Here is a 21,326-nt window from a genome sequence, read left to right as displayed (position 1 = left end):
GACTTGGGCTATGGAGAAGAAGCACTGGACAGTTGCAGAGTGATCCAAAGTCCTCTTTTCAGACGAAAGCAAGTTTTGCATTTCATTTGGAAGTCAAGGCGCCAGAGTCTGGAGAAAGGCTGGAGAGGAGCAAAATCCAAGTTGCTTGAAATCCAGTGTGAAGTTCCCACAGTCAGCAATGGTTTGGGGAGCCATGTCAGCTGCTGGTGTTGGTCCACTGTGTTTCATCAAGTCCAGAGTAAATGCAACTGTGTACCAAGAGATTTTAGAGCACTACATGCTTCCATCTGCTGAAAAGCTCTATGGAGATGAGGATTTCATTTTCCAGCATGATCTGGCACCTGCCCACAGTGCCAAAACCACCAGTAACTGGTGCACTGACCATGGCATCACTGTCCTTGATTGGCCTGCTAATTCCCCTGACCTGAACCCCATTGAGAATTTGTGGGGTATAGTTAAGAAGAAGATGAAAGACACCAGACCTACAAATGCAAATGAGCTGAAGGCCGCTATCGAAGCATCCTGGGCATCAATAACACCTCAGCAATGCCACAGGCTGATTGCCTCCATGCCACGCCGGATTGATGCAGTAATCCGTGCAAAAGGTTTCCCAACCAAGTACTGAGTGCATCAATGGACATTTTCAAATGTTTGATTTAGTTTTGCTGTTATAAAATTATTTTTTTACGTGGTCTGAGGAAGTATTCTAATATTTTGAGATAGGATTTTTGAGTTTTTTTCAGCTGTAAGCCAAAATCAGCAATATTCAAATAATAAAAGGCTTGAAATAGTTCAGTTGATGTGTAATGAATCCAGAATGTATGACATTTTTGTTTTTTTAATTGCATTACAGAAAATAAAGAACTTTATCACAATATTCTAATTTTCTGAGACAGTCCAGTATAATTGTGATAAAACTGCCATGTTTATTTTCCTCACTGAAGATACAATAGATCCTAATGATTTATTTCTCTTACTAGGGTGAATTTATATGAACTCATAAAAAAGAACAACTTCCAAGGCTTCAGCTTGGCCCTTATCCGTCGCTTCACCCATGCTCTGCTCAGGTGTCTGAAGATGCTTCACAGAGAGAAGATAATACACTGCGACCTCAAGCCGGTACTGATACTTGGATTACCAGATAGTTGTATAATAGTCCAACACAAACAACTGGAGTATGAGTACAATAGAGACACAATTAAGTGACTACATGCTTACTTGCTAGACCAGTGCTTCTCAATTATTTTTTGTCATGCAACTCCTAGGAGGAAGAAAACGTAATGGTTTTTCAATGCTATAATTCTTTTTCCATTTTTTGGTTGAATAAGGAAATACTAATAGAAATAAGCAAAATTATGTGCAGAAGGTTTATTCTTGATTTTTTTTTTTTTGCAGTCCAATCCAAAAAAAGGCTTCATCAAGCAAAATAAGATCTTAAATATATCCTCCTGTGCTACTTCATTATTAGGAAGATTATATAAAAAGAAAACAAAAATAAACTGCTGTTCCCTACTGATACGGATAAATGTTAGTTACTTGGCTTATGACTGGAAGATAGCAAAGACACTGAACAACGGCATGCTTATTTGCAAAGATAAAATTGAACTCTTTTCTGAGGCATACTATAACAGGTCTCACGGCACACAAGTCTGCCCTGGCACACTGGTCTAAAAACACTGTGCTAAACCAAGAAAAATAATAAGGCAGTAGACATCTGTGTCATCTTGGGAAGCTCTCTCTCATTAAAAGTGGGTTGTTGCAATAAGAAACAAACGAACAAAAATAATGATTAATTATTTTCTTCAACAGGAAAACATCCTATTGTCTCAGAGAGGACCAGGAAATATCAAAGTGGTTGATTTTGGATCCAGCTGTTACGAACACCAAAGAGGTGAGAGCATATGACTGAATATGAACTTTCATCAGTGTCAAATCGTACGAAGTAGATGTGTTATAGCTATATCCATGCACAAAGTAGCAAGAGAATAAATATACAGATTTCAATGCTTTAAATATGATTACAAGTAAAATGAGAATATTGAATAATACCCTTGTGCTGTTTATTATGTTGGTAAAAAGGACAGACAGTAGGTAAGTGGGCCCTATTTTTTGGCTAGAGTGCATTCAGACTGCAAATTCAAACACCTAACAGTACAAAAATACACAAAATCAACAAAATCTTTCGTCTTGTAGATATTCAAGTTTTGATAGTTGTGGCTTAGTTACAGTGACGTGCGGTGAAGTTTGTGTCTGGTGAGGCACAAACAGATTTACAAATAAATAAACATTCATCCTGTTCATTATTTGACTGGGAATATATAAACATTTTAAAAAATATATATTTTATTGTCTTATCTTATAAATGAAGGCAGCATGGCTGCGCAGTGGTTAGCGCATGGTCGACACAGTTCTGAGGTCATGAGATCGAACCTTCCTGTGTGGAGTTTGCATGTTCTCCCCGTACTTGTGTGGGTTTCCTCCGGTCACCCCCCCACATTCTGAAAACATGCATGTCAGGTTAATTGGCCAGTCCAAATTGTCCCTAGGCGTGAATGAGTGAGTGAGTTATCTTTCTCTGTGTGCCCTGCGACTGGCTGGCAAACAGTTTGGTGTGTCCTCTGCCTACTGCCCGATGTTGGCTGGATGGGCTCCAGCTCCTCCGCGACCCTAATGAGGATAAGCGGTGCAGATAATGAAATGAATGAACTTAGAAATGAAGTATTTGTGCTGCTTCTTGTGAAGTACATCATTAATAGATAGATAATCCTTCATTATGAAAAAAATCATGCAAAGAGAAAATAAAATACTTGAGGGCTTGACATGCTGCTGGCTAATATTATCACTCTGTCTATTGTTTCGGACAGAGGAGTGCGCCAAATAAAAATCATTGAACTCACTGGTGACCTTGGTTATGAGGCAAGAGAATCGCGTGTCTTACTCTGCGTCTACAGACGCTCAGCACAGTAATACATTACATACTGATTGTGTTAATAATATTCATAATATATTGTGAAAATTCAGTGATTCAAAAAAAGAAAATCTGTAAATTGGGAAAGTCAATCAAACAGAAATGCAACTGTGAATAAATATAGCCATTTATTTTTTTCTCAATTTTATATTTTCATAATGACACGTGAGGCACAGCAGTTTTAAATATATTTACCGGATGTCGCCAAAGCAAGGTCCCACTCAAAAAGCACCCTGTGTAGCTGAGTTTTCTGTATTCCAATAATCAACCAGAGAAAATTGAGGAAACCCATTCTAATATCTTTTTACTCAAAAAAAAGTCAAGGACATGCTGTTTAAGGCAATATAAAATATACAACATTTCATGGAAATAACACATGGGTGTCTTTGCTAAAGTTTAAAGCCACAGTCTGTAATATTTGACCACTAAATGGCACTGTGTTTTCAAGTGCGGGCGAGGGCTAGTGCCACAGTGCTACAGTGCCACAGTACCACAGTGCCACAGTGCACACCATGGCGGCATTCTGTTGGACAAACATGGTTGGACCTACGTAGGGATTCCACTGAGTAAAAGAAACACAAATTTCTCGACCACTGCTTTTTTTTATAATAATAACATTGGTATGATAGTCCATTTATTTTTGCCTAGTATTCAAATCAAATTTTTTAAACTAAATAAAAGTTTTTTCAGTACTATTAGGAGGTACTAAATATTATACACTGTCCCTTTGAAGAAGCTTTACCTCCTTTCTACAATAGATATGAAATCTAACAGAAGTTCCCATATTCAGGTAAACATTTTCTTATTAAAATTAAAAAAAAGACTTTTAAATCATTATATACATTTAGATTAGTGTGTGTATGCTATTTCTGTCACACACCAGTCTGCACTAATTTCTGCGGATAAATAAATTGTTGTGGAAAGGAATTTATCTGTTATAAATGGTTAAAGACGCTTTTTATTGAAATATATAAAAAAGGACTTTTAAATCATTAAATCAATTAGATTTCCCCCCCCCCTTTTTGATACAAATGCACAGTTACATTACCAGAGATAAAATATTAGTAAAGGGGAAGAAATTAAGAAAGAACCATCCCGTAATCATAAATTTTTAAGACCTTCTGAAAAGCCCCCCAGCCTTCCAGCTAATGCGCACTTTATATGCTATAAATGTACTAGTCGAGCCCCAGTGGTAATAAGTTTTCTCCCATGTTGTGTCATGAACCAGAACGGACACTCGGATCCAATTGCGTCAGTTTTAGAGTTTTTATTGACAAGGATCGTTGGAACAGGCTTGGGACGTCGGCTCTTGCTGGTCGAAAGCCTCTTCGGGCGAAACGGCAGCTCCGTGATGAAAAGCGTAAGGTGCAACGTAGCGGGTAAGTCGGTGGCCGGGGCGGGAGAGTAGATCGTAAAACTCGCAACAGAAATAGGTCAGGCAACGAGAAGCAGGCATGAATCAGGCAAGGGAATTCGTGGGTACCTTGTATGTTGGAGTCACACTCAGAGATACGAGGAGTACACTCGAACGTCCATCTCTGGACACTGACAGCTTAAGTGGGGAATGCCATCCAATCAGGAAGCGCATTCCAGCGCGCCAGATGATTACCCCAGGTGGCTCCACTTAGGTAATCACGACAGAACCCCCCCCTCAAGGGACGGCTCCAGAAGTCCCCCAGGAAAAAAATTAATCCAAGACACGTCACAGGGAAACACAGGTAATCCAAGGGAACAAAAAGTCATTGGCAAGTCACAAGTAATCCCCCCCCAAAAAAAAAAAAATGCGTCACCGATAATCCAAAATAGTGCGTCCAGTAGTCGTCCGACGAGCCACAGAAGGTCCACAAACACCACACCAGCGATCCCCAGGAACGAATAAACAATCCGTCGGTTAGAACAGAAAAAAAAAAAAAAAAAAAGAAATTCCACAGGTAAACGGAGAACTATGTAACAGCACAGTACCTCTCAGAATTCCTCCGAATGGACGGACACCCCATCGTCCGCATCTGGAGGGGCGGCAGCGGGTGGGTCTGCAGGTGGAAGAGTAGCAGCGCCGGACCCACGAGGACGACCACGGCGCGGCGCTGGTTGGTCTGGATGTAGTCGATGGAACTCCGCCACGAGAGATCGGTCCAGGATCTGCCTGCTGGGGACCCATGATCTCTCCTCCGGACCGTATCCCTCCCAGTCGACCAAGTACTGGAACCCCCGACCCCTGCGTCGGGAGCGGAGCAGGCGGCGCACCGTGTAGAAAGGTTCCCCGTCCAGAAGGCGTGGAGCCGGGGGAGGAGGTAGTATGGGTGCCAACGGGCTCTGGCTGACGGGCTTGATTCGGGAGACATGAAACGTGGGGTGAACTCTCATAGACCTTGGTAGGCGGAGACGGACTGCTGAGGAGTTGATAATCCTTTCAATAGGAAACGGGCCTAGATATCGAGGAGCCAGTTTCCTCGACTCAACCCTCAGTGGTAGATCAGCGGATGAAAGCCAAACACTTTGGCCCACATGGTAATTCGGCATCGGAAATGTACCCCTCCATGGCCTCCCTCTCGGGAATAGACAGGGAGTAGAGGCGGCCCCGAGGAGGAACGGACCCTGGCAGAAGGTCAATCGTGCAGTCGTAAGGTCTATGAGGGGGCAGGGAAGAGGCCTTAGCTTTACTGAAGACTTCCCGTAGGTGGTGGTAACAGACTGGGACCTTGGACAGATTGGGTAGAGCCTTTGTGGAAGCAGGGTGATCCGGGTAAGGAGCGGCTCGCAGACAGGTTTGGTGACAGTCCATGCCCCATTCTAGTATCGACCCAGTGCGCCAGTCGAAATGGGGGTTGTGTTGGACCAACCATGGATGACCCAGAACGAGGGGTTGGCTCGGGGAGTGAAGTAAATGGAATCGGATCTTCTCGCGGTGATTTCCAGACAACTGTAATTCTATGGGTTCAGTTATTTGAGGCACGGTGCCTAACAGGTGACCTTCTAAAGCCCGAGCTGATACTGGATTAGGAAGGGGTTTAACAGGTATCCCCATTTTGCGTGCGAGGGACAGATCAAGGATATTTGCTTCAGCGCCAGAATCGATCAGGGCATGTAAGGACTGAGATGAACCGGAAAGAATGAGATCAGTCTTGGGGAACGAAACTAAAGCCGAGCTCAATCGGACGTCCCCTATGTCCGACGAGCGTTGGCTTTTAACGGGCAATTGACCACCCTATGACCCTGGCCGCCGCAGTAAAAACATAGCCGTTCGGAACGCCTTCGCTGGCGCTCTTCGACGGAGAGGGAGGTATGATCCACCTCCATCATCTCATAAGATGTGGTGGACGTGGTTGAGGGGTTCGGTACCTTACTAACTTCTTGACTTTGCCCGGTGACGAATTGGCTGGGACCTTCCCTCTCTCGGCGTCTCGCCTGGACCCTACGGTCGATCCGGGCGGTCAAGTCGATAGCTTCGTCAAGTGTTGCCGGAGGAGCGTGGGATACTAATTCATCCTTGAGATAACCGGACAAACTGTGGAGGTAGGCGTCGACCAGCGCCTCATCGTTCCAGTGACTCTGGGCTGCTAGCGTACGAAAGTCGAGAGCATAGTCGGCAATGGAACGTCTCCCCTGGCGGATGTTGATGATCGAACGGGCGGCGTCGACCGATGAGGAACCAGAGTCAAATACCTTGATCATTTCCTGGCCCAGTAGGCTAAAGGAGGTGCTGTCGCCCCCCGTTCATATCCGGCCGTTCCCCAAAGGCGGGCTCTTCCAGTCAAATGATTTATTACATAAGCCACCTTCGTCTTTTCGTTCACAAAGCTGCTTGGCTGTAGGTCAAATATTAGTCGGCAATTTATGAGGAAGGGGCGGATCTGGGCGGGATCTCCACCGAATCTCTCCGGCGAACCCACTCGTGGTTCAACAATGCCGGTGCCGGACTGATCGGGAAGGGGCGCAGCCGGATTTTGTGGCCGGGCTGCTAGGGAAGTGTTGCTTTGCTGCTCGAACAATTGCTGGTGTCACTGTACTTGCCGAACCAGGGTGGAAACGTCGTGGGCTATTTGTTGCACCGCGCCTTCAGTGTGCAGTAGGCGCTGAAACGCGGATTGGTGCTCGGCATTTCCGCATTCTCCGGAGGTAGGGGAAACTTCCGCTGGATCCATGCTATGGTCCGAGTGTTCTGTCATGAACCAGAACGGACACTCGGATCCAATTGCGTCAGTTTTAGAGTTTTTATTGACAAGGATCGTTGGAACAGGCTTGGGACGTCGGCTCTTGCTGGTCGAAAGCCTCTTCGGGCGAAACGGCAGCTTCGTGATGAAAAGCGTAAGGTGCAACGTAGCGGGTAAGTCGCTGGCCGGGGCGGGAGAGTAGATCGTAAAACTTGTAACAGAAATAGGTCGGGCAACGAGAAGCAGGCATGAATCAGGCAAGGGAATTTGTGGGTACCTTGTATGTTGGAGTCACACTCAGAGATACGAGGAGTACACTCGAACGTCCATCTCTGGACACTGACAGCTTAAGTGGGGAACTCCATCCAATCAGGAAGCGCATTCCAGCGCGCCAGATGATTACCCCAGGTGGCTGCACTTAGGTAATCACGACATGTTGCCCCTAAACTAAAACAAGTTTGACACCCCTGGTGCAAGACATATTCATACATTCCCTTCTTTGTAATGCAACTGTTGCATGTCCTACAATGTGAATATGACAATTAACTCATAGAGTCATACTCCAAGAAGGGTGTGTAACTGAATTGAAAACTCAGAGGTCAAAACACAAAGAATCCGTGAGAATAATTGTACCTGACAAAGATGATATGTTTGGTTAATTCAAAGGGAGACCATTTATAGTTGTCTTTACCTCATATGTTATAGTGTACACCTACATCCAGAGCCGCTTCTACCGCTCCCCTGAGGTTATCCTGGGTCATCCTTACAGTATGTCTATTGACATGTGGAGTCTGGGCTGCATCCTCGCTGAACTCTACACCGGGTACCCTCTCTTCCCTGGAGAGGGTGAAGTGGAGCAGATAGCATGTATTATGGAGGTGTGCTTGCGTTGAAGCACTCTATCAAACAAATGATTCTGACTATACTGTGGATATGCTAAAGTGCCATAATTCTTTGCAGCTTCTTGGAATGCCTCCAAACGATTTTGTTCAGTCTGCATCAAGGAGGAAATTGTTCTTTGGTAAGAAGTTATCCTCACTCTTTTGTATTACAATAAACTGTGAGTAACGTTACACGAGTGGGTTCTGATTCCTGTTTTCTGTGCTGGCACCTGACGATGTCAGGTTAATTGGCCGGTTCAAATTGTCCCTAGGTGTGAATGAGCGAACGAGTTGTCTGTCCCTGTGTGCCCTGCGACTGGCTGGCAACCAGTTCAGGGTGTCCCCTGCCCACTGCCCGAGGATGGCTGGGATAGGCTCCAGCACCCCCGCGACCTTACTGTGGATAAGCGGTGCAGATAATGGATGGATCGATGTTTACTTTAGTTGTGAAATATTTGATGTGTGCACAGTATGTCTAATTGACCGGTTAGGGTTGGGGTTGGGGTTAGGGTTAGGTTTAGGGTTACACTTGAGACTATGATTTATGCTACTGAGTGAAACTCACTTCATATTGTTTTACAATCAACTTTTCTTGTGAAGTAAATATTTTAAGTTCTGTTGCCAATGTCTACATGACCAGTTTTCTCAGGTTGTCAGTCAGATTTTATTTATTAAACTCACTTTATATTGTTTACTGATTATTGTTATTCTATTACATTGTTTACTGTTTGTTTTTGTTGCACTTCAAGTGTATGATAAATCTGTTGCTAGTGAGGTGCAATAAATATAACAAGGTTCTTTAACACACTTACCTGTCTGTCCTACTCTATTCATCTGACTTGAGTACTGCTCGGAAAATTTCAAATTCTTAGACATACAACAACTTACATTCAATGTAACGGAAGTAGTTACTTTCAATTGTAACCAGTTACTTTTTCTACAGTGTAATTGAGTTACAAAACCAGTTACTTTTTGGAAGTGAGTAACTATTTTTAATTACTTTTTTTAGGTAACAGCCACAAAACTGTTTATATCAGGAGTCTCTTGCCTTCCTCAAACTGAGAGCTACTTTTTGTTCCTAATTAGTGCAAAGGGCACTCAATTTGATTTTGTTTCTAAAATAGAAACTTAGCTAGATGGTCTTCTAATAAGGTAAACATGTAGACAGGTAAAAAACTAAAAGGGAGATAGCTAGTGTCACGAGGCGTGGTGGCGTGGAAGGGGAGCGGACCAGAACGGAGGCAGGAGGCATGAAGGGAGAACTCAAATGCGTTGACGATCCATAAGTTTTATTTAATAAAATAAAAGTCGCCCAATACTCCGGGGCAAAACAGAACAATACAGAGTTCCTCCGGCACGAACTCAACAGGACAAGGCATAACAGACTAAAACAGGACAAGGCATAACAGACCGGGATTGTGAAGAATGCGTATAATGAACCCGCACTCGCAGAGCCCACAATGCAGCCTTAAATGGCAGACCCACAATTAGTGGAACTGCTTTCAGCTGTTGCCCAGAGGGCGGGGCAGACTGGTCACCAAGGCGACCGTGACAGAGCCCCCCTCTTAAGGGACAGCTCCCGAGGTCCCAAAAAAAGAAAAAAAATACAACCTCACGCCCCGGAATGTTGACGCTCGCGATTGGGGCAACCCCGCTCCCTCCTCCGAACACGCAGGAACGGGGAGAGGCAGGCGCCATCTGCGTCGGGCGGATCGGAATCGGCGCTCGGCAGGGAGGGGGTCTGGTGGGCAAACTGGACAGGGGATAACAGACAGGCAGAACCGACGAGAACAGGACAGGCAAAATCAGGGCAGGTAAACAGGACAGGCAAAATCAGAACAGGTAAACAGGACAGGCAAAATCAGAACAGGTAAAACATGAGAGGGTCAAAATCAAAACAGACAAGACATGAGAGAGTCAAAAATCAGAACCGGCAAAACAGGAGCAGCGGAGTCGGACTGGCAGGCAGCGGAGTCGGACTGGCACGCAGGCAGCGGAGTCGGACTGGCACGCAGGCAGCGGAGTCGGACTGGCACGCAGGCAGCGGAGTCGGACTGGCACGCAGGCAGCGGAGTCGGACTGGCACGCAGGCAGCGGAGTCGGACTGGCACGCAGGCAGCGGAGTCGGACTGGCACGCAGGCAGCGGAGTCGGACTGGCACGCAGGCAGCGGAGTCGGACTGGCAGGCAGGCAGCGGCGTCGGACTGGCACGCAGGCAGCGGAGTCGGACTGGCAGGCAGCGGAGTCGGACTGGCACGCAGCGGAGTCGGACTGGCACGCAGCGGAGTCGGACTGGCATGCAGGGGAGACTGAATAGCAGGCAGTCGGCACGGGAGTCGGGCAGGCAGGCATCGGAGTCGGAGTCGACCCGACGGGCAGCGGAGTCGGAGTCGGCCCGACGGGCAGCAGAGTCGGAGTCGGGCTGGCACGCAGGGGAGACGGAATAGCAGGCAATCGGCACGGGAGTCGGGCAGGCAGGCATGAGAGTCGAACAGGCAGGCGTCAATTCTTCCCGGGACCCCATTCGAGGCACAGCAAGGGCCACGACGGGCGGGGCCGTGGTTCGAACGGGCAGGGAAGGCCAACTCAGTAGGCGCCTGCCGAACTGCGCTCTCCAGCTCTCCCAAGTCGCGCTGGGATCGTTCGCTGAGTTCTATTTGTTGGCTGGTTCATTCTGTCACGAGGCGTGGTGGCGTGGAAGGGGAGCGGACCAGAACGGAGGCAGGAGGCATGAAGGGAGAACTCAAATGCGTTGACGATCCATAAGTTTTATTTAATAAAATAAAAGTCGCCCAATACTCCGGGGCAAAACAGAACAATACAGAGTTCCTCCGGCACGAACTCAACAGGACAAGGCATAACAGACTAAAACAGGACAAGGCATAACAGACCGGGATTGTGAAGAATGCGTATAAAGAACCCGCACTCGCAGAGCCCACAATGCAGCCTTAAATGGCAGACCCACAATTAGTGGAACTGCTTTCAGCTGTTGCCCAGAGGGCGGGGCAGACTGGTCACCAAGGCGACCGTGACAGCTAGATAACTAGCAGAAAAAGATACAATGTGAGCTAGATAGCATGAAAAAAAATTAAAAAGAAAGCTTGCTATATTGCTAAATGGATAGGAAAATAGCTAGCTACAAAGCTGAAAAGGTAGCCAGAGAGCTAGCTTAAAAAACTGCACATTTTTTGCTCATTCACTTTTTAAAACCCATAAATTGTAAGATAGTTTTTTTTGTATTTTCTTTTAAAAAGATAAAAATAAAGATGAATCAATAATTTCGTTTAATACACCAATAAATTCACATTCTGCTTTCTTAATTAATTGCTTAAAAATAATTATCAATGCTTGAATACTTTGTATTGTCCATGAAGCCCATGAATTGCAATTTATTTTTTGGAATTTCTAAAATAACTTATGTTATAGCTATGTTATTGCTATGTTATTACCAGGTGAATCATTAAAAATAGGGTAAAAAATACTCAGTCAACCACTAAAAAAATCATTTTACTAAAAACCACAAGCTCATCACAATCACAGCTCCACAGGCACCTTCACTGTCCTTTGGTGACACCTTGGTGCCCACGGCGCCACGTTGGAGACCCCTGGTTTATATATTTCAGTAAGAATTTCTGTTATAATGAGGTTAAATCAATTGCATTGTCGTATTTTATCTGTATCCTGAGTAGTCTAGTGGTTGGGTTCTGGCGCTCATACCACCATGACCCGGGTTAGATTCCTTTGCTTAAAATATTTTGCAATTTAAGTCGGCGACATTTTTGGACTGATCAATCATTGCACTAATATATAACGTAAGTGTATAAAATGTAAGTAAATACGGTAGCTCCTATTGTGGTTTTAAATCCATGCACCTGATAGTCCAGTGCACATTAAATATGAAAAGTATACAACAAAAGACAAGAGTTGTGTGGTACGTCTTATAATCCGGTACGCCTTATGGTGCAGAAAATATGGTCCAATTTTGTATTTAGAAATATATCCATATATATTTATAACTATACCTGTTTTTACTGATGCTCAGACTCAAAAGGGAACCCAAGAAACACCACAAATAGTAAAGGGAAGAAAAGAAGACCCAATTCTAAGGAGCTGTCAACTACCCTGAAAACAAATGATCCTTTATTCTTAGACTTCATCAACCGCTGCCTCACGTAGGTTTGATATCCATTCCTTATAAATCTGTCAAACTCGTCACAAATTGTATATTTTATTGCTCTAAAAACTCTTTTTGTATCCTTTTTGCTGTTTAGTTGGGATCCAACTAAACGAATGACACCGGATGAAGGTTTAAAACATGATTGGATCGTAGAGGGCAATTTCAACAACGTGAAGCCCAGAACCAAACAGTCGAGGAAGAAGCCAACAGAAAGTACAGACAAAAACCATCACTGCATACAAGCAAACAGCAAATCTTGTGAGTTGTTTTCATAAATAATTTTGGGTAGAACCACTTGTATATGAATTTACACTTACAGGTCATTGTGTATTATTTAGAGCCTCCCAGTGGGAAAAAAAACTTCCTTTGTTGAAAAAAATACAGTTGATCTGAATAATAAGCAAGTATAGACCTAAAATACTGGATAAAAAAAATGTTAATTTGTTTACATAATAAAAAGTTCACCCAAAGCAGAGGTAAGATCTTAAGCCCAAGTTCGAGCCTGACCCTACGATGTCAATCAATACATTCAGCTAGGGTCGCCGACTTTTTTTAAAGTAAATATATGTTTGTAAGATCGTATACTAAAACAATGTGTGGGTACTACAATTAATAATAATAATAATAATAATAATAATAATAATAATAATAAAATATATGTAGATTATTTTAAAGGTGGTGCCTGGAACTTGAAATTTCCTGGCTTACGGTCATGATCGCAGTCTCAGTCAGCTCATTTCTTCTTTTTTTCCACTTTTTTGGGGTTTGAGTTGGCGTATAGACTGTATTTGAAAAGGGACTTTTCTTACTTCTGCCATTTTCAGGCTCCACTTAAAAAAAAAAAACAGGGGAGAACATAAAATCACTCTCCACCCCAACTGCCCTCTTCTCTTTTTGCTTCCTTATGTGTTTTGCGTCCCGGAACACTGGTGCTAAAAGTAAAACAAATTATAAAGGCTCTTTGAACGCATTGCTTCATTGTCAACACATACTTAATAGAGAAAATATCATACTTTCAACTTTTTAAGGACACCTCAAATAAGGCAACCCACCTCTAACTTTTTTTTAACCAAAAATACTACTGGACTGTCTCAGAAATTGAGAATATTGTGATAAAGTTCTTTATTTTCTGTAATGCAATTAAAAAAACAAAAATGTCATACATTCTGGATTCATTACACATCAACTGAACTATTTCAAGCCTTTTATTATTTGAATATTGCTGATTTTGGCTTACAGCTGAAAAAAACTCAAAAATCCTATCTCAAAATATTAGAATACTTCCTCAGACCAAGTAAAAAAATAATTTTATAACAGCAAAACTAAATCAAACATTTGAAAATGTCCGTTGATGCACTCAGTACTTGGTTGGGAATCCTTTTGCACGGATTACTGCATCAATCCGGCGTGGCATGGAGGCAATCAGCCTGTGGCATTGCTGAGGTGTTATTGATGCCCAGGATGCTTCGATAGCGGCCTTCAGCTCATTTGCATTTGTAGGTCTGGTGTCTTTCATCTTCTTCTTAACTATACCCCACAAATTCTCGATGGGGTTCAGGTCAGGGGAATTAGCAGGCCAATCAAGGACAGTGATGCCATGGTCAGTGCACCAGTTACTGGTGGTTTTGGCACTGTGGGCAGGTGCCAGCATGCTGGAAAATGAAATCCTCATCTCCATAGAGCTTTTCAGCAGATGGAAGCATGTAGTGCTCTAAAATCTCTTGGTACACAGTTGCATTTACTCTGGACTTGATGAAACACAGTGGACCAACACCAGCAGCTGACATGGCTCCCCAAACCATTGCTGACTGTGGGAACTTCACACTGGATTTCAAGCAACTTGGATTTTGCTCCTCTCCAGCCTTTCTCCAGACTCTGGCGCCTTGACTTCCAAATGAAATTCAAAACTTGCTTTCGTCTGAAAAGAGGACTTTGGACCACTCTGCAACTGTCCAGTGCTTCTTCTCCATAGCCCAAGTCAGACGCTTCTTCCGTTGTCTTGAGTTCAGAAGTGGCTTAACCATGGGAATACGGCTATTGTAGCCCATTTCCCGGACACGTCTGTGAACTGTGGCTTTTGATACCTGGACTCCAGCTTCAGCCCACTGTCCTTGAAGCTCCCCCAAATTCTGGAAGCGGCTCTTCGTCACAATTTTGTTAAGGCTGCGGTCATCTCTCTTGGTTGTGCAGCGTTTCTGGCCACATTTTTCCCTTCCAACAGACTTTTTGTGGATATGCTTTGAAACTGCACTCTGTGAACAGCCTGCTCTTTGAGAATTTTCCTTTTGTGTCTTACCCTCCTGATGGAGGGTATCAATGATGGACCTCTGGACAGCAGTTAGATCAGCAGTCTTCCCCATACTTGTGATTTAGTTTACTGAACCAAGCTGAGTGTTTTTAAGGCTCAGGAAACCCTCGCAAGGTGTTTCGAGTTAATTAGATGATTCAGGTGATTAGTTGAATAGCCTACTTGTATACTTTTTCATGATATTCTAATATTTTGAGATGGGATTTTTGAGTTTTCTTAAGCTGTAAGCCAAATTCAGCAATATTAAAATAATAAAAGGCTTGAAATAGTTCAGTTGATGTGTAATGAATCCAGAATGTATGACATTTTTGTTTTTTTAATTGCATTACAGAAAATAAAGAACTTTATCACAATATTCTAATTTTCTGAGACAGTCCAGTATGTATTGAGATATATTGAAACTAAAAATCTGCAGGCCATGAAATTTATATTAAAAAAAAAAGTGTTGAAAAGTGTACATAAATACCTGGATGAGTGCGTAATGCTCCGTCAGTGTCAGAGCTAGTTGCGTGGGACAGGATGTGCAAGAAACATAGTGATTAAATCAGTATCTTGTCACAACTCACTGTGATGTTCTTACGCTAACATCACGGTGGTACACTAACATCACCATGCGCTGAGGCGTTTCCAGGCCATGAGCAGTTTTAGCCACCAGTGCCCATGGTCTGCAAAAGCAGAAGTCGCCTCTTCCAGTGATAATTCAAATAACTTTTTCCTGTCTTTATTATCTACCCATCATTCTTCTTCATGGTATCTCTGCCTTTCTCTCTTAAAGTGCGGCGCTAGATTCTTAAAGTTGTACTGCTGCTGTGGTTTATGGCCAAATTTTCCTCCCAATTCAATTTTCAAAATGATTGACGGCTATAAGATTTTTCAGTCAACTCTCAAAAACAACTCTCAATGATGAAAAAATCAGCGGTGAATGCAACTTCTGTAGACACAGAAATATAAAATATGTAAATCTTTATACCATCTTGTTTAACTTTGATTTCGTAACAAAAGACGGGCTTTAATTTTTTATCATAAATCATGTCTTCTTCCGAGTCCTCACAAATCAAATGTTTCCGTTTGGCTTCAGGCTCGGTCCTGCAAATAAAGTTCATTGATCGGGCTCAGGCTGAGTCGGGCTTTAATACCCAAGGGTCTGGTTGGGCTGGATATTTCTGGCCTGGTCTTATTAAAAAAAAAAGTGTTGAAAAGTACATAAATACCTGGATGAGTGCGTAAAGCTCCGTCAGTGTCAGAGCTAGTTGCGTGGGACAGGACGGCAGTAGCTCAGGAGGTAGAGCGATCGTTTTAGGATTAAGGGATCCCAGTTCGAATCCCGGCTTGTCCGTGTTACATGCCGAAGTGTCCTTGGGTAAGACACTGAACCCCCAATTCCCCCAATAAGCAGGTTAGCGCCTTACATGGCTGCACAGATCACGGCCGCTATTGGGAAATGTGAAGCACAATGTAAAGCGCTTTGGGAAGTCATTGACTTGAAAAGCGCTATATAAATGCAGATCATTTCATTTCATTTCACCTCTGGATTTAAAGGAACAGGCATGATTGTCTACCATCTTGTCCCCTAAAAGCCTTGTTAAACAAAAAAAAATTAGGAGAAAAATTGTGCGGTTTGGTCACTTTGAGTCGCCATAGTGTCTGTTCTTCTATGTACTTTGTAGCACTCGTTTTTTAATTGCTCAACACAATACAGTGACATCTACCGGTCAAATTATACACAGTGTCCCCTAACAACCGTTTTATGATAGCCATGGTTTAAGTTAATAAAAGATGGCTATCCAATAGTATAATTTTATGAAATACATATTTCAAAACCTGAACAAAGCAGGCAATTGCATTCTTCATCAAGAATTTGATAAGCATCTTTTCACTTTCCATAAGACATTCCCCCAAAGAAGGATTTTGATATATGTTTTATGGTTGTACAGCAGAGAGCTTAAACTCTGATAACATCAGTGATGATGAGGACCCGAAGAGACAAAGTTCATACACAAAGATGGGCCCTAATGAGCGTCTACGTCCTATTGGGGGCTCAGCAGAGGACAAGGTGTGCGAGAATGAACTTCAGGATGCTGGTTTGGAGAGGCCAGTTCACATCATTATCAAACCTCAGAAGGAAGAAGGTGAAAAGGACCAATGTCTGACTCCAGTCATATAGATCAGAGAACGGGAACCTATGATGAAGTGGTATATTTGTTGATATGGAACAAGGGCTTTGGCATTATTCTTTTTTATAAATTTTATCAAATCATCCAATTTCCCACAGAGAAATAAAATGCGCTGAAGAATTAGTTTCAAAATATATGGTTTGGCTCTATCGCAAAAAAAAATCAAAATATTTTGCTATTATGGTTCATTGGGTCAGAAATGTTATAGACCCCTTATATAAATGTAAGGAAAAGGAGAGTTTTGCAGGAATGTCCTGCTTTCTCTAACAAGTATATAGATAGATAGATGGATACTTTATTCATCCCCGCAGGGAAATTCACATAAAGTATGAGGAGTGAATGCCGAGATTGGCTCCAACTTTCCCATTCATCAGTTGAAAATACAAACTTAATGAAAGGCTGATGGTGACGAGTTGCAGCATACACAGCCGCTCTTTGTTTATTGTTAACATAGCACCCTAAAAGTTAAATGAATTATAAGGATACATAAGCAGTGTTTGAAATAATGTTTGCCCAGACGCCCGGGGCGTGCATCTTTTACGTCAGGCATACAACTTGCAAAACGTCTCCGCCCGGGTGGCCGACAACTTTTTCAAGAAAAAAAAAACCCGAAAGATTTTTTTTCTTTTTTTAAATAAACATTTGCTTTATTCCGATTTCGAAATCTTCGTTTGTTTTGGAAATTTCGGAATTTCGGTTGTTTAGCAATTTGCATACTCGGCAGCCGATCATTAGCCCGCTTCGAATAACTTCGTGCTTCCGGACTTTCCTGAGCGTTATAAGGTTGCGCTTTTGCATATCATTTTCCAAAGTAGACGCACAGAGAACACAAGAAAAATGGATAAGTGGTTAGGAATCAAACCAAAACCTCAGCCCCAGAAGAAAGATTCAAAGCAACATTCATGACGCTACAAAACGCAAACGTACATTAAAAGCATTGTGGAAAGAGGAGTTCACGTGGCGTGTAGCAGACGACGCAACGCAAACATGCATGAAGATGAGTAAATACAGGTACATACTGATGGCAGATGGAAAACAGCGATGTCATATACATGCAATGAATGTTATAATAAACTTAATTTTAAAGTGTTGTTAGAATAGAATTTACTTTTATTGTCATTCTTTGTAACAATGCACACAGAACGAAATGTCGATAGCTCAGGAGGTAGAGCGCTCGTCTTGGGATCAAGGGATCCCAGTTCGAATCCCGGCTCGTCTGTGTTACATGTCGAAGTGTCCTTGGGTAAGACACTGAACCCCTAATACCCCCAATAAGCAGGTTAGCGCCTTACATGGCTGCTATTGGGAAATGTGGAGCACATTGTAAAGCGCTTTGGGAAGTCATTGACTTGAAAAGCGCTATATAAATGCAGATCATTTCATTTCATTACAGTTAAACTGTAGCGAGCCGATGCAGCCGCAGCCAAACATTTTAGTCATTAGGTGACCAAACCCCCCAATTCCAACCCTTAATGCTGAGCGCCAAGCAGGGAGTCAATGAGTACTAATGTTGTAAGTCTGTTGTAGGTATGACTCGGCCGAGGCTTGAACCAGCGACCTCCCAGTCTCAGAGCGGGCGCCCTACCATCTAGGCTACCGAGCTGGTTTTGTTCTGTTATATATTCTGATTATCAATCCTTAATACTTTGCAACAATGGGTTTTTTGCGATTAGTAGTTTCAAGTTGTGAAAAATGAGGCAGGCAACTTTATGGCTGGTGTCCAGTAACTTTTTGTCATGAGTTATAGACACTGCATAAGAAGATGATGTACTGTATAAATAAAGATTTATATTTGTGAAAATATAGCTCTTTGAAATATATATATATATATATATATATATATATATATATATATGGGCAGCCATAAGGGAATGCTGAGAAAATGCTATAAAAGTTGTATTCAACATTATTTATTAGTTGTGGTTTAAGCTTTGACAAAAATGTATTTTTTTAAGAGAAAAATAATGTTACTTTTTAATGTGAAGAATATTCATATTCATGTAGTCCCCTTTACAATTATTTTCTAGTAAAGTATTTCTAATGCAAATGCATAAAAGTGTGTGCAATACAGAGCGAGCCAAAACCTTTGCATGGATGGACAGAATGTCATGTACATTTCATTTGGAGCACATATCCTGCTTGGTTATTATTTTGGGTTTTTGTAACATTTTCATTTGTTATTTGGAAAATGGGCCCTGACAAATACTTATTTGTGTTTTTATTATTTTATTATTATTTTATTTTATTATGTGTCCCAACTATGTGGAGAACAGCGCACCCACCCATAAGACTATACTTTCAATGTATGAGTTACACAAAATTAATAAGATACGAGTTGACTAGCTTGTGCCTTGCAGTATTAGATTCCTTGCACTTTACTGGTCAGTAGAAACTGTTGAATTCCTATTTTTGTGCAGTACAAATGATTCTCCCGACTGTATGAACACTTTTGTATTTTTTTTCTGATGCTTTTTGTTTGTCCTCAGGGCCCGGTCACACAGCCGTTTGCGGCTGAATCACGGCCAGAAATTTCTGCCTGTGAGGCGGACGCTATTGGACGCTTTGAGATCGCCATACAGACGAGATACAGCAGTGCTTAACACGCGGTCGGAAATTCACGCGCGGTTTGCAGCGCGAATAAGTTTTGCGCCGCTCAATACTTTAGCGTCCGGGTACACAGCCTTTCACGGGCGTATCGAGGCTGAATCACGGCCAGTAATTTCTGGCCGTGAAGCAGACGCTGTTGGGTGCTGTTGGACGCTTTGAGACCGCCATATAGACGAGATACAGCAGTGCTTTACTCGCGGTTGGAAATTCCGCAAAAAAGTTTTGAGCTGCTCAAAACTTTGAGCACGTGTTAACCGCGGGCGGCGCACGAGGTAATGACGCGGAAATGATGCGGAACGACGTGCTCTGGCCGCGGCCAGGGCGTGGTTACACATGGGTAGGACCGGAAATTTCAGCGGGTAATCGTGGGTGGAGCATGGTAATAGCATGTTCTGCGCCTGTATCGCGGTGTTATTACGTGAAATTAGCGTGTTACGCGTGTGACGGTCAAACACCTTTCTCCGCGTATATACAGCGCGATTTGCCGAGCACACGTCAGTTGTGCTCGAGACGTCAAGGGGTGGACATGGATCCCCGTCACCGTAGTGACCTCGTCTTAATCCATTTTTATTTCTTGACATTTATTTTCATTTCATAACAAGATAATAAAATCAAAATGAAAAACTATTACAATAATAACATATTGGCTTCTTCGGTGCCATAGCTTGAAATCTTGATCTTCACGGGACTGTGTCTTGAGCGGTTATGATTTCTACAGCCCGGTGTTATGCCGAGAAATGCATCCCTGCCGAGATTTGCATCCCCTCGCTACTACAACCACTTTTACCTCGTTTTATCTCACTTTTATATCACTTTTAGGGAATGTAATGGCGAACATATAACCAAAACCACTTCGTCTTGCATTTGTTGGGAATGTAATACAACTTAAACCATTCCGTCTTTGTTTTTGTTGAACGTAATCGAACGGTAATGCACACCGTATATAAAATCCTCCCCCCCTCGCGTGAACGCGCATTCTGCTGCACTTCCAACAAAAGCGATCGTATTCTATATAAAACGCTTATTAAAACAATAAAGCGAGCTAATTATAACAATTGGGAGATCCTAGTCTATATAACGCGTTTATTTAAACAATAAAGTGCGATCGAATTCTACAAAATGCGTTTGTTAACGCGGATGAAAAAGTTACCAACGTCAATGCACGCTTCCAACAAAAGCGATCGCAGCAGAATGCGCGTTCACGCGAGGGGGGGGGGGTCGCGTAGGAGTCGGATTTGGGCACAACACCGACTCGGGAGCTTTTATACCCGTGGTCCACACGAGAAAATGACGCGGAAATGACGCGATGAGGAAGCGGAACAGTCGCCGGCGTCTGTTTTGCGGGCATACCACCGATGAACAGCGGGTTGGCCAATTTTGCGCATTTTCCATCGCGGGCAACCACGGGCAAAAAAAAAACGCAAAATTTTACCCGCGATACAGACGCAAACGGCTGTGTGACCGGGCCCTTAGACAACTGTTTCATAGTTTTCAGAGGTTTTACCAAGATTAAGAAAGAACATGAATTATGAAAAATAATATATTATTGGGCCAGCACAGCGGCTACGTGGTTAGTGCACCGCCCCACGGTGCAGGGGTTCAGAGTTCAAGTCCAGCTACCGCAGCCTCCACGTGTGGAGTTTGCATGTTCTCCCCGTGCTTGCATGGTTTCTTCCAGGAACTCCGGTTTCCTCCCACATTCCAAGGTTAATTGGACAGTTAAAATCGTCCTTAGGTGCGAATGAGTGAGTGAATGGTTATCTGTCTCTGTGTGCCCTGCGACCGGCTGGCAACCAGTTCAGGGTGTCCCCTGCCTACTTCCCAAAGATAGCTGGGATGGGCTCCAGCAACCCTACTGAGGATAAGCAGCGCAGATGATGGATGGATGGATGAATGGATGAATGGAATTTATTATTGTAATTCATGCCCAAATAAAATGCTTTTTAAAATTGTAAATCTAGTGTGTTTTTCCTTTTCTCGGGCAGACCATGCAGTTAACCATATATTAAGAATGGGTATACACAAAATTCTAGATAACATGAGATAAAAACAAACACAAT

At 43.1% G+C, this 21,326-nt stretch overlaps 1 protein-coding gene across 4 annotated transcripts in view; it reads left to right on the top strand.

Moving 5' to 3' along the window:
- Window positions 1-20,198, top strand: part of dyrk4 (dual-specificity tyrosine-(Y)-phosphorylation regulated kinase 4) — a 40,806-nt gene extending 20,608 nt beyond the window's left edge. For 2 of the 4 annotated variants that reach the window (XM_088341069.1, XM_088341070.1), the window contains 7 exons: window positions 981-1,119; window positions 1,810-1,891; window positions 7,825-7,997; window positions 8,080-8,140; window positions 12,043-12,172; window positions 12,272-12,435; window positions 16,420-20,198. In XM_088341069.1, the coding sequence (XP_088197195.1) occupies window positions 981-1,119; window positions 1,810-1,891; window positions 7,825-7,997; window positions 8,080-8,140; window positions 12,043-12,172; window positions 12,272-12,435; window positions 16,420-16,649 (979 nt within the window). In that variant the 3' untranslated portion in view covers window positions 16,650-20,198. Of the gene's footprint in view, window positions 1-980; window positions 1,120-1,809; window positions 1,892-7,824; window positions 7,998-8,079; window positions 8,141-8,243; window positions 8,299-12,042; window positions 12,173-12,271; window positions 12,436-16,419 lie in introns of those variants that run through there. The other 2 variants (XM_088341071.1, XM_088341072.1) reach the window with 2 other exon arrangements.
- Window positions 20,199-21,326: the final 1,128 nt, after the last annotated feature.

Source organism: Urocampus carinirostris, chromosome 7, assembly GCF_059441175.1.
Source record: "Urocampus carinirostris isolate Australia breed hairy pipefish chromosome 7, RoL_Ucar_1.0, whole genome shotgun sequence".
Taxonomy (NCBI): Eukaryota; Metazoa; Chordata; class Actinopteri; order Syngnathiformes; family Syngnathidae; genus Urocampus; species Urocampus carinirostris.
This window is presented reverse-complemented; position numbering and strand designations above follow the sequence as displayed.